Source organism: Rhinopithecus roxellana, chromosome 11, assembly GCF_007565055.1.
Source record: "Rhinopithecus roxellana isolate Shanxi Qingling chromosome 11, ASM756505v1, whole genome shotgun sequence".
NCBI lineage: Eukaryota > Metazoa > Chordata > Mammalia > Primates > Cercopithecidae > Rhinopithecus > Rhinopithecus roxellana.
This window is the reverse complement of record NC_044559.1, coordinates 55,191,599-55,210,374: the sequence shown is the minus strand read 5'-3', so window position 1 is coordinate 55,210,374 and position 18,776 is coordinate 55,191,599. Positions and strand designations below refer to the sequence as shown.

General features: G+C 47.0%; 1 protein-coding gene across 1 annotated transcript; it reads left to right on the top strand.

Moving 5' to 3' along the window:
• The first annotated feature begins 7,135 nt into the window (after positions 1-7,135).
• On the top strand, positions 7,136-17,578 carry LOC104670775 (protein FAM25A). Its single transcript, XM_030940153.1, has 3 exons — positions 7,136-7,262; positions 9,255-9,317; positions 17,404-17,578. The coding sequence occupies exons 1-3, from the start codon at positions 7,136-7,138 to the stop codon at positions 17,535-17,537; spliced, it is 324 nt and encodes a 107-aa protein (XP_030796013.1). The 3' UTR covers positions 17,538-17,578.
• Positions 17,579-18,776: the final 1,198 nt, after the last annotated feature.

Here is an 18,776-nt window from a genome sequence, read left to right as displayed (position 1 = left end):
GCTCATAATAGCATTTTCAGTATATTTTGTAAACTAAATACACAAAAAGTTGATTTTTCTGACTATAAGATATATTTTATGTCCTTTTGCTGAGGTGGATGTGTTAGTCTCAGGCCCTCCTGGGCCACATTGCCCGAGTCAATCACAGGCTTCTGTATTATGTATTGAGATAAGATGTGTGAAAATATATTTGAAAAAAAGTTCATAAATATGCGTTGATTTTTGTACACATGGCACCTCTTTTTTTTTTTTTTTTTTTTTTATCGTATTTTGCTCTGTTGCCCAGGCTGGAGTGCAGTGGCACGATCTCGGCTCATTGGAAGCTCCACCTCCCAGATTCATGCCATTCTCCTGCCTCAGCCTCTCAAGTAGCTGGGACTACAGGTGCCTGCCACCACGCCTGGCTAATTTTTTGTATTTTTAGTAGAGATGGGGTTTCACAATGTTAGCCAGGATGGTCTCAAATTCCTGACCTCATGATCCACCTGCCTCAGCCTCCCAAAGTGCTGGGATTACAGGCTTGAGCCACCATGCCTGGCCCATGGCACGTCTCTTAATTTATAAATTGAACTGGATGTGAACTAATAAAGTGCAGCTAGTTGAGATAAGAGGGTTACAGATTGGCTGGGCGCAGTGGCTCACACCTGTAATCCCAGCACTTTGGGAGGCCAAGGCAGGCTGATCACGAGGTTAGGAGATCGAAATCATCCTGGCTAATACAATGAAACCCCGTCTCTACTAAAAATGCAAAAAATTAGCAGGGCGTGGTGGTGGGCGCCTATAGTCCCAGCTACTCAGGAGGCTGAGGCAGGAGAATGGCGTGAACCTGGGAGGCGGAGCTTGCAGTGAGCAGAGATCGTGCCACTGCACTCCAACCTGGGCAACAGAGCGAGACTCCGTCTCAAAAAAAAAAAAAGAGGGTTACAGATCATTGCACATGGAAAATATTCCCAGCAGTAAACACATCCATTAATGTGATCTACAGCTTTTAAAAAGGAGCATCTCAGAATAAGATGGTGGTACAATTTGCTTATTAAAATTGAGAAAGGAAAGAAAAAGGCACACTGGAGTATAGTAGAAAGGGAAAAGAAGGACCGTGATTTCTCATGATTGAAAGCTTGATTTAGACTGCATGTGGCTTTTGCTACCCAAGACCAAGTGGCTCTGGCAAGAGAGGGTTGTTTTCCGAATGCCAGACCAAGTGCCTTACGAAGGTAGCTGCTGATGGTTCCAGATGTAGAGAGATAGGTGGTGCAGGAGGGAAAGCCGGATTGGAAAAGGGAGAGTTTTGTAGATGGGCTAAGCTCAGTGTGCCTTTGAGAGAGCAGAGCCAGCAGCGTCTAGTCATCATTTGGATGTACAGGACTAGAGCATGAATCTGACGTAGAGCTGTGGAATGAAGAGCAACACAGCTCTTTAAATACTGAGAGAGTGTGTAGAATGAAATTGGACAAGCCAAGCATGGTGGTTTCATGCCTTTAGCCCTAGCTACTTGGGAGGCTGAGGTGGGGGAATTACTTGAGCTCAGCAGTTGAGTCCAGCCTGGGCCAGATAGTGAAACCCTGTATCTTAAGAAAAGAAAAAATAAGGCCAGGTACAGTATCTCATGCCTGTAATCCCAGCACTTTGGGAGGTCAAGTTGCAAGGATTGCTGGAGTGTAGGAGTTCAAGACCAGACTGGGCAATAAAGTGAGACCCATTTCTACCAAAAAAAAAAAAAAAATCAAGGAATTAGCTGGACATGGTGGTACATACCTGTGGCCCCAGTTACATGAGTTACATGGCATGGCAGGCTAAGGCAGGAAGATCACTTGAGCCCAGGAGGTGGAGGCTGCACTGACCCGTGTTCATGCCACTGCACTCCAGCCTGGGCAACAGAGTGAGACCCTGTCTCAAAAACAGATGAAGTGGACGGAAAATAGGTCGGTAAGGACTATTATCATTTAAAGGACAAGCCCCCAGAGGAGTGGCTACTAGAGTGGGAAGAGGAAAAGCAGAAGAGGGTAAGAAAAGGCGAAAGAGTTGAAGATAGGCGAGGCTGTGGCCACAGTGCTGAATGCTGCCAAGCAGTGACTTGATTCATGAACATTCACTGGATGCTGTCTCTGCCTCTTCTAAGTGCTGGGGTAGAGGAGAGGACAGGTGGAACACAGTTCTTGCTTTTATGAGCTGATGTTCTAGGAAGTTCAAAGTTAAGTATTTTTTCAGGTAGTACGAAATAGCAGGAAGAGGAAGCAGGCTGAAGGGACACAGAGTGATTGGGGGCTATTTTAGGTAGAATGATAAGGAACAGCCTCTCTAGGGAGCTGACATTGGAACAGTGACCTGACTGAAGGGACGACAGAAAGCAGTGCTGACATTATAGGTGGCAGGATGACTGCCAAGACAGACAGAAAAGCATTTGATGTGTGTTTGAGGAACAAACAGCAAGGTGACCAGCATGGTCAGAATGAAGAATGAGGGAAACCTTGAATGAGAATAAAGCAATTCCATCTTGGATGCTAATCTGCCATGTTCTGATTAATCCCACTTCCAATAATTCATCTACGATTTCTATTTTATCTTTTTAAAAGTTCATTTTTTATTTTTTATTTTTTGAGACAGAGTCTCACTCCAGGTTGGACTGCAGTGGCACAATCACAACTCACTGCAAACTCCACCTCCCAGGTTCAAGCAATTCTCCTGCCTCAGCTTCCCGAGTAACTGGGGTTACAGGCGCCTGCCACCATGCCTGGCTAATTTTTGTATTTTTAGTAGAAACAAGGTTTTACTATGTTGGCCAGGCTGGTCTTGAACTGATCTCAGGTGATCCGCCCACCTCGGCCTCCCAAAGTGCTGGGATTACAGGCTTGAGCCACCGTGCCTGGCCATACACATCCCTACTGAAGCACGCATTACCCTTTCCCTATGCTATATAAGCCCTGGTCAGCAAGGTGGGGGTAATGGTGCAGGGTTCCACCATCTTGTCTTGGTGCCATCCCTGATTTGGTTTCTGTTCATAAATGCCTATTAAATTCATGTTTCTGAGAAACTTCATTTGTCAGCCTCTTTCTTTGGTATCTCAGTTTCCTTGGCCTTTGCAGGTAGGTTTATATAGACCTGCTCACCAGAGAACAGGTAGTTTCTCAAAAAATTAAAAATAGAATTACCAAATGATCCAGCAATATCACTTCTGGATATATAGCCAAAATAATTGAAAGCAAGGTCTCATACAAATATTTGTACACTGATATTTATAGCAGTGGTATTCACACTCATCAAAAGATGGATGCAGCCTAATTGTCCATAGGCAGATGAATTGATAAAGTGTGGTATATACATACAATAAAATATTCTTCAGCCTTAAAAAGGAAGGAAATTCTAACACATGCTATAACATGGATGAAATTCAAGGACATTATGGTAAGTGAAATAAGCCAGTTACAAAAAGACAAATACTGTGTTCTTTCACTTATGTGAAGCATCTAGACTGAGTAAGCAAACTAATAGAAACAAAGTAGAACAGGGGTTGCCAGGGACATGGGGAAGGGAGAAAATGGGAAGTTGCTTAGCGGATATAGAGTTTTGGTTTTGTCAGATGAAAAAGTTCTGGAGACTGGTTGCATGGCAATGTGAATATATATTACCCAACCCAAGGGTTCTCCTTGACCTCTGTTCCAACTGTATACTTAAAAGTGATTAAGTTAGTACATTTTGTGTATATTTTACCACAATTCAAAATAGAATAATAATTATTATTTTTATTAATATTTTTTGAGATCCCTCACTCTGTTGCCCAGGCTGGAGTGCAATGGCGCCATCTCAGATCACTGCAACCTCCGCCTTCTCAGTTCAAGCAATTCTACTGCCTCAGCCTCCTGAGTAGCTGGGATTACAGGCATGTGTCCCCATGCCCAGCTAATTTTGTATTTTATTTTAGTAGACATGAGGTTTCTCCATGTTAGTCAGGCTGGTCTCTTAACTCTTGACCTCAGGTGATCTACCCACTTTGGCCTCCCAAAGTGCTGGGATTACAGGCCCTTTCCTCAAGTACCCATTCGAATACGTCCTCTGGCTTCCCCCAGGAGCCTGACTGATACCCACAGGTGGGTGGATGCTGGCGTGCTGCCGGGCCCCTCTTCCTCTGGTGACTGGCCAGCCAAGTCTCTGGGATTCTCGTTAGGATGGGCAGGCGGTGGGCACAGCACAAGCTGTGAGCTCAAATCCACAGAACAAAAGTGGGAGAAGACACCAGCAGGATGGACTGCCAGAAAACTCTTGGCATTTGTGACATCTGTCCTTTAAATCACACAAGGCATCATCATGCTTCAGACATGAGACAGCCTAAGTATTTAAGTACTTCAAATAAACAAATTGTTTTTCAGAATTGGTAATTGCTAAGTTGGCAAATTGCTATTTGAAACACTGGCTCTCCTTGACTCAGTGATTCAGCCAGCTAGTCCCTTGCCAAGCTAGTTTGTTGGGCAAATTCCACCTTGAGAATTTATCTGCTCCTGTCAAAGCCAGATTCTCCCTGCCTGAGGCTGGACTTGACCTTTTGACTCAGGATATGCTGACTTGGGTCCCTGGGTCCAAGGGTGGCCCCCTTGGGCCATTGTGGGCTGAACCTCTTCCACGATGGGGTGGTGAAGGGCAGGCCACACCTAATTCACCCTTGACCTCATCCAGGCAGGTGAAGTTCCCTGCAGGAGTCACCTAAGCCCAGCCCCTCAGACCAGGATCCATCATGGTTAGGAGGATTTGGGGCTATCTCAGGTTCTTTGGCTACAAAGGGGTCCCACTCTTAGGGGTCTGCCCTCTATGAGGCACAGATGGCTTGCTGGGGCCCATGGGCTGGGCTGGGTGGACAGGGATCTGGTCACAGCAACAGCAGCTGGAAGGTCAAGTGGGAGGGCACCAGGGCCTGGGGCCCATGTCTGGTCCTGGGCCTCCCCAGGCCTCTTATCTTCTCCCCCGAAGGCATTTGGGATCTGTGTCTGGACCTAGCCTTGCCCAGGAGGCCTAGGGCCATGGTGTGTTGTCATTAGAATTGCAGTGCTCACACCAAGGCAGTGCATTAAATTTGCAGGGCAGGGTCTCATGGGCAGGGGCCATGTGGAGGGGGTGGGGGGGAGGGCAGTTGTCCCCAGAGGCTGTGGTGGGCCTGGCTCTGGGCTGGGCAGTGGGCCAGGGTCCTGCTGTGTGGCTGAGCTCTGACAACAGGCTGTCTGGGGGCTGGTGAGCTCCTGAGAGAGGGGACTGGTGCAGAGTACCCTAGGGTGGGAGCTCATGAGGAGGGGGTCTGTGGGGTGTGGAAGCCATTCTAGAGCAGGCAGATGACACTTGTCAGGGGAACAGGCATAGAAAGGATCCCTGTGGGGGTGGGGGACACAGCCTCAGAAGGAGCAGGGAAGGGGCTTTGACAGGTCCAGGGAGCATCCCTGAGGTTTCCTCGCACAATTCCTACAGCCGTGTCTCCGGGGTCACCCCGCCCCCCAACCCTCTGCAGTGCCAGCCCAATGCCCTGGGCAAAACATCCTGGACTCTGGCTGTTACAAAGGAGGACAGGGTCATCTGGACCTGCCTGAGCTCCAGGACCCCCACTTTCATAGCCCTGTCTGGGTCCAGAAGTTCATACGTATATAAATGAAAAATGTGCAAGAATCATATGATTGAATTCCCTTTCATAAGGAGGGCCCCTCTAAATTGTTTAAGCCCTGATTCACCTCTGCCCAAAGGAGACAGCAATGGCATGTGTGGGGCCGTGGCCTTAAGACCCAGAGGTCCTGCTGCCCACGATACCCACTGCCCACCCTAGGGGGACTGATTGTAGCCCTGGAGCCCCCAAACACCATGCGGGAATGCAAGAGGGTCTCAGCTCCCGAGTCCCAGACTGGGAGGGCCCACAGTCCAGTAAACTGATCAAGCTCCGACACATCCAGCAGAGCAGCTCCGGAAGCCTGCACTGAGGAGAGAGCCTCAGACCCCTGCCCCAGGCCTGTACCCCAGAAGTAGGAGCATGGGAAGACCTCTCCTTGGCTCCTGGCCAGCGGAAGTCATATCCCCCAGCCCTCTGGCTCCAGGCAGCCTCATGTCCTAGTCACTCCTTGGCCCACCCCACCGGTTGGTCACAGCTCACTGCCCAAGGGCACCTCCCAGCTCCTCAGTGACGAGTGGAGGGAACAGGTGTTTACCAGGAGCTTGCATGCTTTGTCTCAGGGATGATTAGTGACACAGCCAGGAAGGCACGCTATCCCCATTTTACAGATGAGGAAATGGAGGCTCAGGTTGGGCTGGTGACTAAGGGAAGCAGCATGTGGCAGGTAGCTTGAGGCATGTCTGTCCATCATGAGTAATTAGGGAGCAGCCCTGCCACTCCTCATGCGACGTGCCAGGAGCCAGAGAAGCTGCTTTCTCAGGGATTCTAACTAGGGCCAGAAGCATCTCCCTGAGTGGTGGTGGAGGCCTCTGCCTACTCCTCCAGGACAGCCAGGGGATAGGAGGGCACCGCTGACGTCACAGAGCCTCTAGGGTGAGTGAGCATCAGCTGAGCAGCACCAGGTGACTACGTTTCTGCTCAGTGCTATGCCCCCCTGAACACCCCACCTATCCCATGGAGGCTGCAAACTGCTCTGCAGAGCTAGGGTCTCCAGGAATGGGGAGGGCAGTCACCCTCACTCCACTTGTGTTCATGACCCAAAGCACTGCCCAGGTCTCCAGGCCCATAGAACCCCCAAACCCTTTACTGGGCCACATTGGGGACCTTGAGCAGCAGGCTTGGAATCCTAGGCCTTGTCTCCAGGTACATATCAGTGCCCAGGCTTGGTAAGCTTTTGTCTCAGTGGGGCTGGGACTCAGGCCCTCTGCCTAAAGGAAGAGGCATGTCCAGATCTCTCCTGCCTAGCCTCAGCCCTGCTCCCTGCCCCTATCCTTCATGGGGTCCCTAGGACAGGGTTACAGAAGTCTCATGCTGTCAGGGGATGCTGCCACCCCAGTACCAGGGTGGCTCCGCCCAGCCCCTTCCTGCTGCCGCCCTCTCTGACTCACCTGTCCAGCCTCCTACTGGGCTGGGGCTAGGGCGTGTTGTATAACAAGCTATAAAAGCACATTGGGCCAGTCCTCAGCATCTTAGTTGGCCACCGTCTGCTGCCACACGATGCTGGGAGGCCTGGGGAAGCTGGCTGCTGAGGGCCTGGCCCACCGTACCGAGAAGGCCACTGAGGGAGCCAGTGAGGACCTGGGGCTCCTTTCTACCTGGGCTGGGGGGATCTGGGGCAGACTGGGTCTGTTGGAGGCGGATCTTAGTAGGCAGGTGAGGACCTCAGGGGAGGCCTTGGTCCCTCAGGAACCCTGGTCTGCAGCCCAACCAGGACAGCACGGAGTTAAGGGGTGCAGAGCTGGGGAGGTCTCCTGGGGGCAGGGCATGAGTCCGGGTGCTGGGTGAACACTGGCAGCTTGGATCCTTCCCTCTGGAAATCTGGGGAACCTTTCTTGTCAAAACAGCCTATTGTGAATAACCTATGCAGGAAAAGGAAGATGGATTTTTATTTTTACCATAACTTTAAAGCTTCAGAGATTTCTTAACAAGTCACCAAGTCTGATCTGTTCAAAGTCAAAAAGGACATTTTCAATTTCATCCAAGTCCCCTACAGCATGTTTATTTTTATTTTTATTTTTATTTGTATTTGAGATGGAGTCTTGCTCTGTCCACCAGACTGGAGTGTAGTGGTGCGATCTTGGCTCACTGTAAACTCTGCCTCGTGGGTTCAAATGATTCTTGTGCCTCAGCTGCCTGAGTGGCTGGGATTACAGGCACCCACCACCATGCCCGGCTAATTTTTGTATTTTTAGCAGAGATGGGGTTTCACCATGTTGGCCAGGCTAGTCTCAAACACCTGACCTCAAGTGATCCGTTCCTCTTGGCCTCCCAAAGTGCTGGGATTACAGGCATGAGCCACCGCGCCCGGTCCTGAAGTGTATTTTATATGCAGAGGTCAGCAGCTGTGTGTGGGGAGGCCCAGCCAGGCCCCACCCGTGGGTTGTGTGAAAAACAGTCTTGCCTGAGTTTGTGTCCTCTTTCTAAATGGCAGTAGATGCATATTTTGTTTTTGACTCTGCAGCTGGTGTGGACCACCTGCTTTAACCTTTCACTAGCCTCTGAGTTTTCTATGATTCCTGTTGGGAGAAAAGCTGAGTGTTGGGAGAGAAACTGAGGCAGGGCTTGCATGTCTGCTAGACTTGTTGGCTCCTGGCTTCCAGCACGCCCATTATCTCAAGTAGCCATACGTTTCTCATTCACTTGATACACCTTTTCCTTTCAACCCCCACATCCTCACCACCTGTTTCCTTGCTAGATCACCAATAAATAGCGTGGGCTCCCAGAGCTCGGGGCCTTTGCAGCCCCCACACGTGCGATGGCCCCCTCGTCCAATTTCTCTCTCAAACTGTCTTTTTCTCATTCCTTTGTCTCTGTGGGACTTTGTCGCCCCCACGACCTGGTGTTGGTCTCATCATCCCAACAAATTCCCATTCTAAAGATGAGGGAACCCAGAGGTGGAAGGTAGAGTTAGAGTAAGAACCATTTCTTCTGACTCTGAAATTTTTCAGTTCTAGCCCGCTACCACCCACACTTTAAAAACCCTGACGTAGGCAGAGAATTCCCTCTTGTCGGAGGAATTGCTTTGAGAGATGTGGTTTTACTGGATGAGGCTTTGGAAATTGACCTGAGGCAGGCACCAGCACATCCTGAAAGGAGTGTGACCTGGCACACAGGCCCAGCCTGGGCTTCATGTCTTAGCTGGCAAGATGGCCTGCTCATTGCCATTCCAGGCTGGACAGGGCCAAGGGGTTTCAGGGACCCATGCCCTCATGGGGCTCACTGAGTTCGTCTTCCAGCAGCCAGGGCCCAGCATCTCCTAATGAAGCCTGGTGTGGACGAAGGTCCTTCTCGTGAGCCAGTCTGTCCTGGCTGGGGGTGGCATCCCAGAGCCCCACCTTGGATGTCCAGGGACGTATAGGTCCGTTGTGAGGATAAGCCAGCACTGAGTCCTCACCCTGGACTTGGGGGGCAGTGGGCCTGCTCTGAGCCCTCACCCTGGATTGGGAGGGCAGTGGGCCTGCTCTGAACTCTCACCCTGGACTCAAGGGCAGCGGGCCTGCTCTGAGACCTCTCCCTGGACTGGGAAAGCAGTGGACCTGATCTGAGCCCTCACCCTGGACTCGGGGGCAGTGGGCCTGTTCTGAGACCTCACCCTGGACTTGTCTCCTCTGTTCAGTTCATGCCGTGGAGGAAGTAGTGAAGGAGGTGGTGGGACATGCCAAGGAGACTGGAGAGAAAGGTACAGCTGGCTGAGGTCGGGGAGGGAAGGAGGAAGTAAGGAAGGGAAGCCAGGTGCTGGGCCAGTCTGTTCTTTGACTGACCAGGTCAAACTCTGCCCCTGATGTCACAGCCTTTCAGAGCCTCTCGGCTGGGGCAGTTATCTACGCTCATCGGAGGCCACAGAGCGTACTGCGTTAGGGCACTGTCTAGATGGTTCTCTCTGTGGAATGATAAGAAGACAAAGTCACAAAAGACTATGTGACAGCACACTGGGACAAAACATTTAACACGGCCGGGCGCAGCGGCTCACACCTGTAATCCCAGCACTTTGGGAGGCCAAGGCAGGCGGATCACGAGGTCAGGAGATGGAGACCATCCTGGCTAACATGGTGAAACCCCGTCTCTACTAAAAATACAAAAAATTAGCCAGGCGCGGTGGCGGGCGCCTATAGTCCCAGCTACTCGGGAGGCTGAGGCAGGAGAATGGCGTGAACCCGGAAGGCGGAGCTTGCAGTGAGCTGAGATCATGCCACTGCACTCCGGCCTAGGCAACAGAGTGAGACTCCGTCTAAAAAAAATTAAAAAAAAAAAAATTAGGGGGCAGAGCAAGATGGCCAAATAGGAACAGCTCCAGTCTCCAACTCCCAGCGCGAGCGACACAGAAGACCGGTGATTTCTGCATTTTCAACTGAGGTACTGGTGTCATCTCACTAGGGAGTGCCGGACAATCGGTGCTGGTCAGCTGCTGCAGCCTGACCAGCGAGAGCTGAAGCAGGGAGAGGCATTGCCTCACCTGGAAGCCAAGGGGGAAGGGAATCCGTTTTCCTAGCCAGGGGAACTGAGACACACAACACCTGGAAAATCAGGTAACTCCCACCCCAATACTGCGCTTTAAGCAGACAGGCACACCAGGAGAATATATCCCACACCTGGCCGGGAGGGTCCCACGCCCACGGAGCCTCCCTCACTGCTAACACAGCAGTCTGCGGCGATCTATCTGCAAGGCAGCAGCGAGGCTGGGGGAGGGGCGCCTGCCATTGCTGAGGCTTAAGTAGGTAAACAAAGCCGCTGGGAAGCTCGAACTGGGTGGAGCTCACAGCAGCTCAAGGAAGCCTGCCTGTCTCTGTAGTCTCCACCTCTGGGGACAGCGCACAGCTGAAGACCAACAGGGGAAGCAGCGGGGGCCGGTGCAGACGCAAACGACTCTGTCTGCTCCAGAAGAGCTTTGGGGAGAGCCGTGGATCTCCCAACGCGGAGGTTGAGATCTGAGAACGGACAGACTGCCTGCTCAGGTGGGTCCCTGACCCCTGAGTAGCCTAGCTGGGAGACATCCCCCACTAGGGGCAGTCTGACACCCCACACCTCACAGGGTGGAGTACACCCCTGAGAGGAAACTTCCAAAGGAAGAATCAGACAGGTACACTCGCTGTTCAGCAATATTCTATCTTCGGCAACCTCTGCTGCTGATACCCAGGCAAACAGGGTCTGGAGTGGACCTCAAGCAATCTCCAACAGACCAACAGACAGTCCTTCTGACTGTCAGAAGGAAAACTATCAAACAGGAAGGACACCTATACCAAAACCCCATCAGTACGTCACCATCATCAAAGACCAGAGACAGATAAAACCACAAAGATGGGGAAGAAGCAGGGCAGAAAAGCTGGAAATTCAAAAAATAAGAGCGCATCTCCCCCTGCAAAGGAGCGCAGCCCATCGCCAGCAACGGATCAAAGCTGGTCAGAGAATGACTTTGACGAGATGAGAGAAGAAGGCTTCAGTCCATCAAACTTCTCAGAGCTAAAGGAGGAATTACGTACCCAGCGCAAAGAAACTAAAAATCTTGAAAAAAGAGTGGAAGAATTGACAGCTAGACTAATTAATGCAGAGAAGATCATAAACGAAATGACAGAGATGAAAACCATGACACGAGAAATATGTGACAAATGCACAAGCTTCAGTAACCGACTCTATCAACTGGAAGAAAGAGTATCAGCGATTGAAGATCAAATGAATGAAATGAAGCGAGAAGAGAAACCAAAAGAAAAAAGAAGAAAAAGAAATGAACAAAGCCTGCAAGAAGTATGGGATTATGTAAAAAGACCAAATCTACGTCTGATTGGGGTGCCTGAAAGTGAGGGGGAAAATGGAACCAAGTTGGAAAACACTCTTCAGGATATCATCCAGGAGAACTTCCCCAACCTAGTAGGGCAGGCCAACATTCAAATTCAGGAAATACAGAGAACGCCACAAAGATACTCCTCCAGAAGAGCAACTCCAAGACACATAATTGCCAGATTCACCAAAGTTGAAATGAAGGAAAAAATCTTAAGGGCAGCCAGAGAGAAAGGTCGGGTTACCCACAAAGGGAAGCCCATCAGACTAACAGCAGATCTCTCGGCAGAAACTCTACAAGCCAGAAGAGAGTGGGGGCCAATATTCAACGTTCTTAAAGAAAAGAATTTTAAACCCAGAATTTCATATCCAGCCAAACTAAATTTCATAAGTGAAGGAGAAATAAAATCCTTTACAGATAAGCAAATGCTTAGAGATTTTGTCACCACCAGGCCTGCCTTACAAGAGACCCTGAAGGAAGCCCTAAACATGGAAAGGAACAACCGGTACCAGCCATTGCAAAAACATGCCAAAATGTAAAGACCATCGAGGCTAGGAAGAAACTGCATCAACTAACGAGCAAAATAACCAGCTAATATCATAATGACAGGATCAAGTTCACACATAACAATATTAACCTTAAATGTAAATGGACTAAATGCTCCAATTAAAAGACACAGACTGGCAAACTGGATAAAGAGTCAAGACCCATCAGTCTGCTGTATTCAGGAGACCCATCTCACATGCAGAGACATACATAGGCTCAAAATAAAGGGATGGAGGAAGATCTACCAAGCAAATGGAGAACAAAAAAAAGCAGGGGTTGCAATCCTAGTCTCTGATAAAACAGACTTTAAACCATCAAAGATCAAAAGAGACAAAGAAGGCCATTACATAATGGTAAAGGGATCAATTCAACAGGAAGAGCTAACCCTACTAAATATATATGCACCCAATACAGGAGCACCCAGATTCATAAAGCAAGTCCTTAGAGACTTACAAAGAGACTTAGACTCCCATACAATAATAATGGGAGACTTCAACACTCCACTGTCAACATTAGACAGATCAACGAGACAGAAAGTTAACAAGGATATCCAGGAATTGAACTCATCTCTGCACCAAGCAGACCTAATAGACATCGATAGAACTCTCCACCCCAAATCAACAGAATATACATTCTTCTCAGCACCACATCGCACATATTCCAAAATTGACCACATAATTGGAAGTAAAGCACTCCTTAGCAAATGTAAAAGAACAGAAATTATAACAAACTGTCTCTCAGACCACAGTGCAATCAAACTAGAACTCAGGACTAAGAAACTCAATCAAAACCGCTCAACTACATGGAAACTGAACAACTGCTCCTGAATGACTACTGGGTACATAACGAAATGAAAGCAGAAATAAAGATGTTCTTTGAAACCAATGAGAACAAAGATACAACACACCAGAATCTCTGGGACACATTTAAAGTAGTGTGTAGAGGGAAATTTATAGCACTAAATGCCCACAAGAGAAAGCAGGAAAGATCTAAAATTGACACTCTAACATCACAATTAAAAGAACTAGAGAGGCAAGAGCAAACACATTCAAAAGCTAGCAGAAGGCAAGAAATAACTAAGATCAGAGCCGAACTGAAGGAGATAGAGACACAAAAAACCCTCCAAAAAATCAATGAATCCAGGAGTAGGTTTTTTGAAAAGATCAACAAAATTGACAGACCGCTAGCAAGACTAGTAAAGAAGAAAAGAGAGAAGAATCAAATAGATGCAATAAAAAATGATAAAGGGGATATCACCACCGACCCCACAGAAATACAAACAACCATCAGAGAATACTGTAAACGCCTCTACGCAAATCAACTAGAAAATCTAGAAGAAATGGATAATTTCCTGGACACTTACACTCTCCCAAGGCTAAACCAGGAAGAAGTTGAATCCCTGAATAGACCAATAGCAGGCTCTGAAATTGAGGCAACAATTAATAGCCTACCCACCAAAAAAAGTCCAGGACCAGATGGATTCACAGCTGAATTCTACCAGAGGTACAAGGAGGAGCTGGTACCATTCCTTCTGAAACTATTCCAATCAATAGAAAAAGAGGGAATCCTCCCTAACTCATTTTATGAGGCCAACATCATCCTGATACCAAAGCCTGGCAGAGACACAACAAAAAAAGAGAATTTTAGACCAATATCCCTGATGAACGTCGATGCAAAAATTCTCAATAAAATACTGGCAAACCGGATTCAGCAGCACATCAAAAAGCTTATCCACCATGATCAAGTGGGCTTCATCCCTGGTATGCAAGGCTGGTTCAACATTCGCAAATCAATAAACGTAATCCAGCATATAAACAGAACCAAAGACAAGAACCACATGATTATCTCAATAGATGCAGAAAAGGCTTTTGACAAAATTCAACAGCCCTTCATGCTAAAAACGCTCAATAAATTCGGTATTGGTGGAATGTACCTCAAAATAATAAGAGCTATTTATGACAAACCCACAGCTAATATCATTCTGAATGGGCAAAAACTGGAAGCATTCCCTTTGAAAACTGGCACAAGACAGGGATGCCCTCTCTCACCACTCCTATTCAACATAGTGTTGGAAGTTCTGGCTAGGGCAATCAGGCAAGAGAAAGAAATCAAGGGTATTCAGTTAGGAAAAGAAGAAGTCAAATTGTCCTTGTTTGCAGATGACATGATTGTATATTTAGAAAACCCCATTGTCTCAGCCCAGAATCTCCTTAAGCTGATAAGCAACTTCAGCAAAGTCTCAGGATACAAAATTAATGTGCAAAAATCACAAGCATTCTTATACACCAGTAACAGACAAACAGAGAGCCAAATCATGAATGAACTTCCATTCACAATTGCTTCAAAGAGAATAAAATACCTAGGAATCCAACTTACAAGGGATGTAAAGGACCTCTTCAAGGAGAACTACAAACCACTGCTCAGTGAAATCAAAGAGGACACAAACAAATGGAAGAACATACCATGCTCATGGATAGGAAGAATCAATATCGTGAAAATGGCCATACTGCCCAAGGTTATTTATAGATTCAATGCCATCCCCATCAAGCTACCAATGAGTTTCTTCACAGAATTGGAAAAAACTGCTTTAAAGTTCATATGGAACCAAAAAAGAGCCCGCATTGCCAAGACAATCCTAAGTCAAAAGGACAAAGCTGGAGGCGTCACACTACCTGACTTCAAACTATACTACAAGGCTACAGTAACCAAAACAGCATGGCACTGGTACCAAAACAGAGCTATAGACCAATGGAACAGAACAGAGTCCTCAGAAATAATACCACACATCTACAGCCATCTGATCTTTGACAAACCTGAGAGAAACAAGAAATGGGGAAAGGATTCCCTATTTAATAAATGGTGCTGGGAAAATTGGCTAGCCATAAGTAGAAAGCTGAAACTGGATCCTTTCCTTACCCCTTATACGAAGATTAATTCAAGATGGATTAGAGACTTAAATGTTAGACCTAATACCATAAAAACCCTAGAAGAAAATCTAGGTAGTACCATTCAGGACATAGGCATGGGCAAGGACTTCATGTCTAAAACACCAAAAGCAACAGCAGCAAAAGCCAAAATTGACAAATGGGATCTAATTAAACTAAAGAGCTTTTGCACAGCAAAAGAAACTACCATCAGAGTGAACAGGCAACCTACAGAATGGGAGAAAATTTTTGCAACCTACTCATCAGACAAAGGGCTAATATCCAGAATCTACAAAGAACTCAAACAAATATACAAGAAAAAAACAAACAACCCCATCAAAAAGTGGGCAAAGGATATGAACAGACATTTCTCAAAAGAAGACATTCATACAGCCAACAGACACATGAAAAAATGCTCATCATCACTCGCCATCAGAGAAATACAAATCAAAACCACAATGAGATACCATCTCACACCAGTTAGAATGGCAATCATTAAGAAGTCAGGAAACAACAGTTGTTGGAGAGGATGTGGAGAAATAGGAACACTTTTACACTGTTGGTGGGATTGTAAACTAGTTCAACCATTATGGAAAACAGTATGGCAATTCCTCAAGGATCTAGAACTAGATGTACCATATGACCCAGCCATCCCACTACTGGGTATATACCCAAAGGATTATACATTATTCTACTACAAAGACACATGCACACATATGTTTATTGCGGCACTATTCACAATAGCAAAGACTTGGAATCAACCCAAATGTCCATCTGTGACAGACTGGATTAAGAAAATGTGGCACATATACACCATGGAATACTATGCAGCCATAAAAAAGGATGAGTTTGCGTCCTTTGTAGGGACATGGATGCAGCTGGAAACCATCATTCTTAGCAAACTATCACAAGAAGAGAAAACCAAACACCGCATGTTCTCACTCATAGGTGGGAACTGAACAATGAGATCACTTGGACTCGGGAAGGGGAACATCACACACTGGGGCCTATCATGGGGAGGGGGGAGGAGGGAGGGATTGCACTGGGGAGTTATACATGATATAAATGATGAATTGATGGGTGCTGACGAGTTGATGGGTGCAGCACACCAACATGGCACAAGTATACATATGTAACAAACCTGCACGTTATGCACATGTACCCTAGAACTTAAAGTATAATAAAAAAAAAAAAATTAACATGTAAAATTCTATGTTAAATATTAAATTGATGTGTGTGAGCTATGAGTAGAACTATGTACAAAGCATGTGTATATCTCATTCTGTTTCAACAAAATAGATTCTGGGTAGATGAAGGTCTTAAATTTACATAAATGAATTTATTAACTTACTAGGAGATAAACATCTTATCTCAGGCTGCTGTTATAAAATACCACAGGCCAGGCACAGTGGCTCACACCTGTAATCCCAGCCCTTCTGGAGGCCAAGGCGGGTGGGCCACCAGAGTTCAGGAGTTCGAAACCAATCTGAGCAATATGGTGAAACCCTGTCTCTACTAAAAATACAAAAATCAGCTGGGCATGGTGACACATGCCTGTAATCCCAGCTACTCAGGAGTCAGAGGCAGGAGAATCCCTTGAACCTGGGAGGCGGAGGTTGCAGTGAGCTGAGATTGCGCCAGTGCACTCCAGCCTGGGTGACAGGGCAAGACTCTGTCTCAAAAACAAAAACAAACCATAAACTGGGTGACTTAGAAACAACAGAAATTCATTTCTCACACTCCTGGAGGACGGGAAGTGCAAGGTCAAGGCACTGGCATATTTGGCATCTGGTGAGGGCATCTTCCTGGTTCATGGATGGGCCTAGCTGTGTCCTCACGTGGTGGAAGGAGCAGCTCTCTGTGGTCTTTTTTATGTGGTTGCTAATTTCAACCTCCCAAAGACCCCACCTCTGAATACCATCACATTGGGGCTGAGGATTTCAACATATGCGTTTTGAGGGGGAAGACATCATAAACATTTAGACATAGTAATAACATAAGAGACTTTGGCCTAATCTTGGAGAGGGGAGAATCTTTAGAACTATGACCAAAAAAAACGAGTAGCCATAAGGGAAATATTAAATAAATTCGACAATCCAAAACCTCGAAATTTTCTGTAGCCAAAAAAACAAAACAAAACAACAACAACAAACTATAAACCAAGCCAAAAGAAAAATCACAAACTGATGAAAAAATATTTGTAATACAAATGATAATCCAATATCACAACCCAATATAAAAATGGCCAAAAGACATAAGCAGGCATTTTCCAGAAAAAAGGACAAGCAGGCAATGTACCCACCAGTAGATGCTCAGTCTCACTCACAGTTGAAGAAATACAAGTTGTTGGGGAAATTAAAACCAAATTCAAATTCATTCTGCCGGGAGTCCTGCTGCCCTTGGTCCTGTCAGGCCACTCCAGGGACTAATCCATTAAGATGACCACATCCCACAAGCCACTCAAGGGGACACAAGTTCAGCGGGTGGATCACTAGGACATTCTTCCTCTTTCTTTCCAACAGCCATTGCCGAAGCCGTAAAGAAAGCCCAAGAGTCAGCGGACAAAAAGATGAAGGAAGTTACTGAGACAGTGACCAACACAGTCACAAATGCCATGACCCATGCAGCAGAGAGTCTGAACAAACTTGGACAGTGAGTGCACCTGCTACCACGGCCCACCCTTCCTGAGTCCCAATAAAAAGCCATGAAATCTGTACATTGAGCCCTGGATTTATTCCCATTTGGAGGGAAACACTAGGCAAAGTGTTTTCTTGTTGATATAAAATATTTTACATATTTATGGAGTACATTTGAGTATTTATTACATGCACAGAATGTGTGGTGATCAGTCGGTGTTTAGGGTGCCCATCACCTTGAATATTTGGTATTACTATGTGTTGGGTACATTTCAAGTCCCCTCTTCCAGCTAGTTTGTTTTCTTGTTTTTGTTTTTGTTTTGAGACAGAGTCTTGCTCTGTCACCCAGGCTGGAGGGCAGTGGTGTGATCTCAGTTCACTGCCACCTCTGCCTCCCAGGTTCAAGCAATTCTCCTGCCTCAGTCTTCCGAGTAGCTAGGAATACAAGCGCAGGCCATGACACCTGGCTAGTTTTTTATTTCTTATTTTTTGTATATTTAGTAGAGACAGGGTTTCACCAAGCTATCTAGGCTGGTCTCAAACTCCTGACCTCAAGTGATCGGCCTGCCTGGGCCTCCAAAAATGCTGGGATTATAGGCATGGGATACTGCACCTAGCCTTCTAGCTGCTTTGAAATATGCAATACATTGCTGCTAACTATAGTCCCCCTAGGTGAAGTATTTTTCAACAGAAACACTTTGCATGTCCCCCGTGTCTCCTCTGCTGAGGCGGACACTGGCACTGGGGCCCCTGCTGCTGGCTGGATAGGTCCCCATGATGAATCAGATGCTTCTCTCTCACGCTAAGACCTTTCATGTCAGGAAGGGGCTCTTCTGGAAGAATAGTTAGTGTCTGTGCTACGTTTCCTAAAAAACTGTTTCCCAGAAATTATATATAGCTTTCAGCCACCTCAGTACTTCAAGAACACAGTAAAGGAGGACCCTCATTTGTTTTGCATGTTTTTGGGATTTTTCTTGAGACGTTGTTGCAGGACTCAGGGCAGATAAGCAGTTTGATGAAGAATTTAACAAGGCAGGCCCCCAGCTGAGCTGCTTCCTGTTCTCACAGAGATCAGATAAGCATTTCTGCTGGACAGTTACAGAATCCGGTCAAGGAGAGACTGAGTCACTGCTCAGTCATCCTAGAAGCCACTATTTTTTTTTTTTAAGACGTTGCCCAGGCAGGAGTTCAGTGGCATGGTCTTGGCTCACTGCAACCTCTGCCTCCTGGATTCAAACAATTCTCCTGCCTCAGCCTCC

What these genes read in the sequence shown, in the direction of transcription:
- LOC104670775 (XM_030940153.1), top strand. Translation starts at nt 7,136, where the DNA reads ATGCTGGGAGGCCTGGGGAAGCTGGCTGCTGAGGGCCTGGCCCACCGT. An exon ending in GGGGATCTGGGGCAGACTGG is followed by an intron (nt 7,263 to 9,254) that starts GTCTGTTGGAGG and finishes TCCTCTGTTCAG; the next exon opens with TTCATGCCGTGGAGGAAGTA. An exon ending in CAAGGAGACTGGAGAGAAAG is followed by an intron (nt 9,318 to 17,403) that starts GTACAGCTGGCT and finishes TCTTTCCAACAG; the next exon opens with CCATTGCCGAAGCCGTAAAG.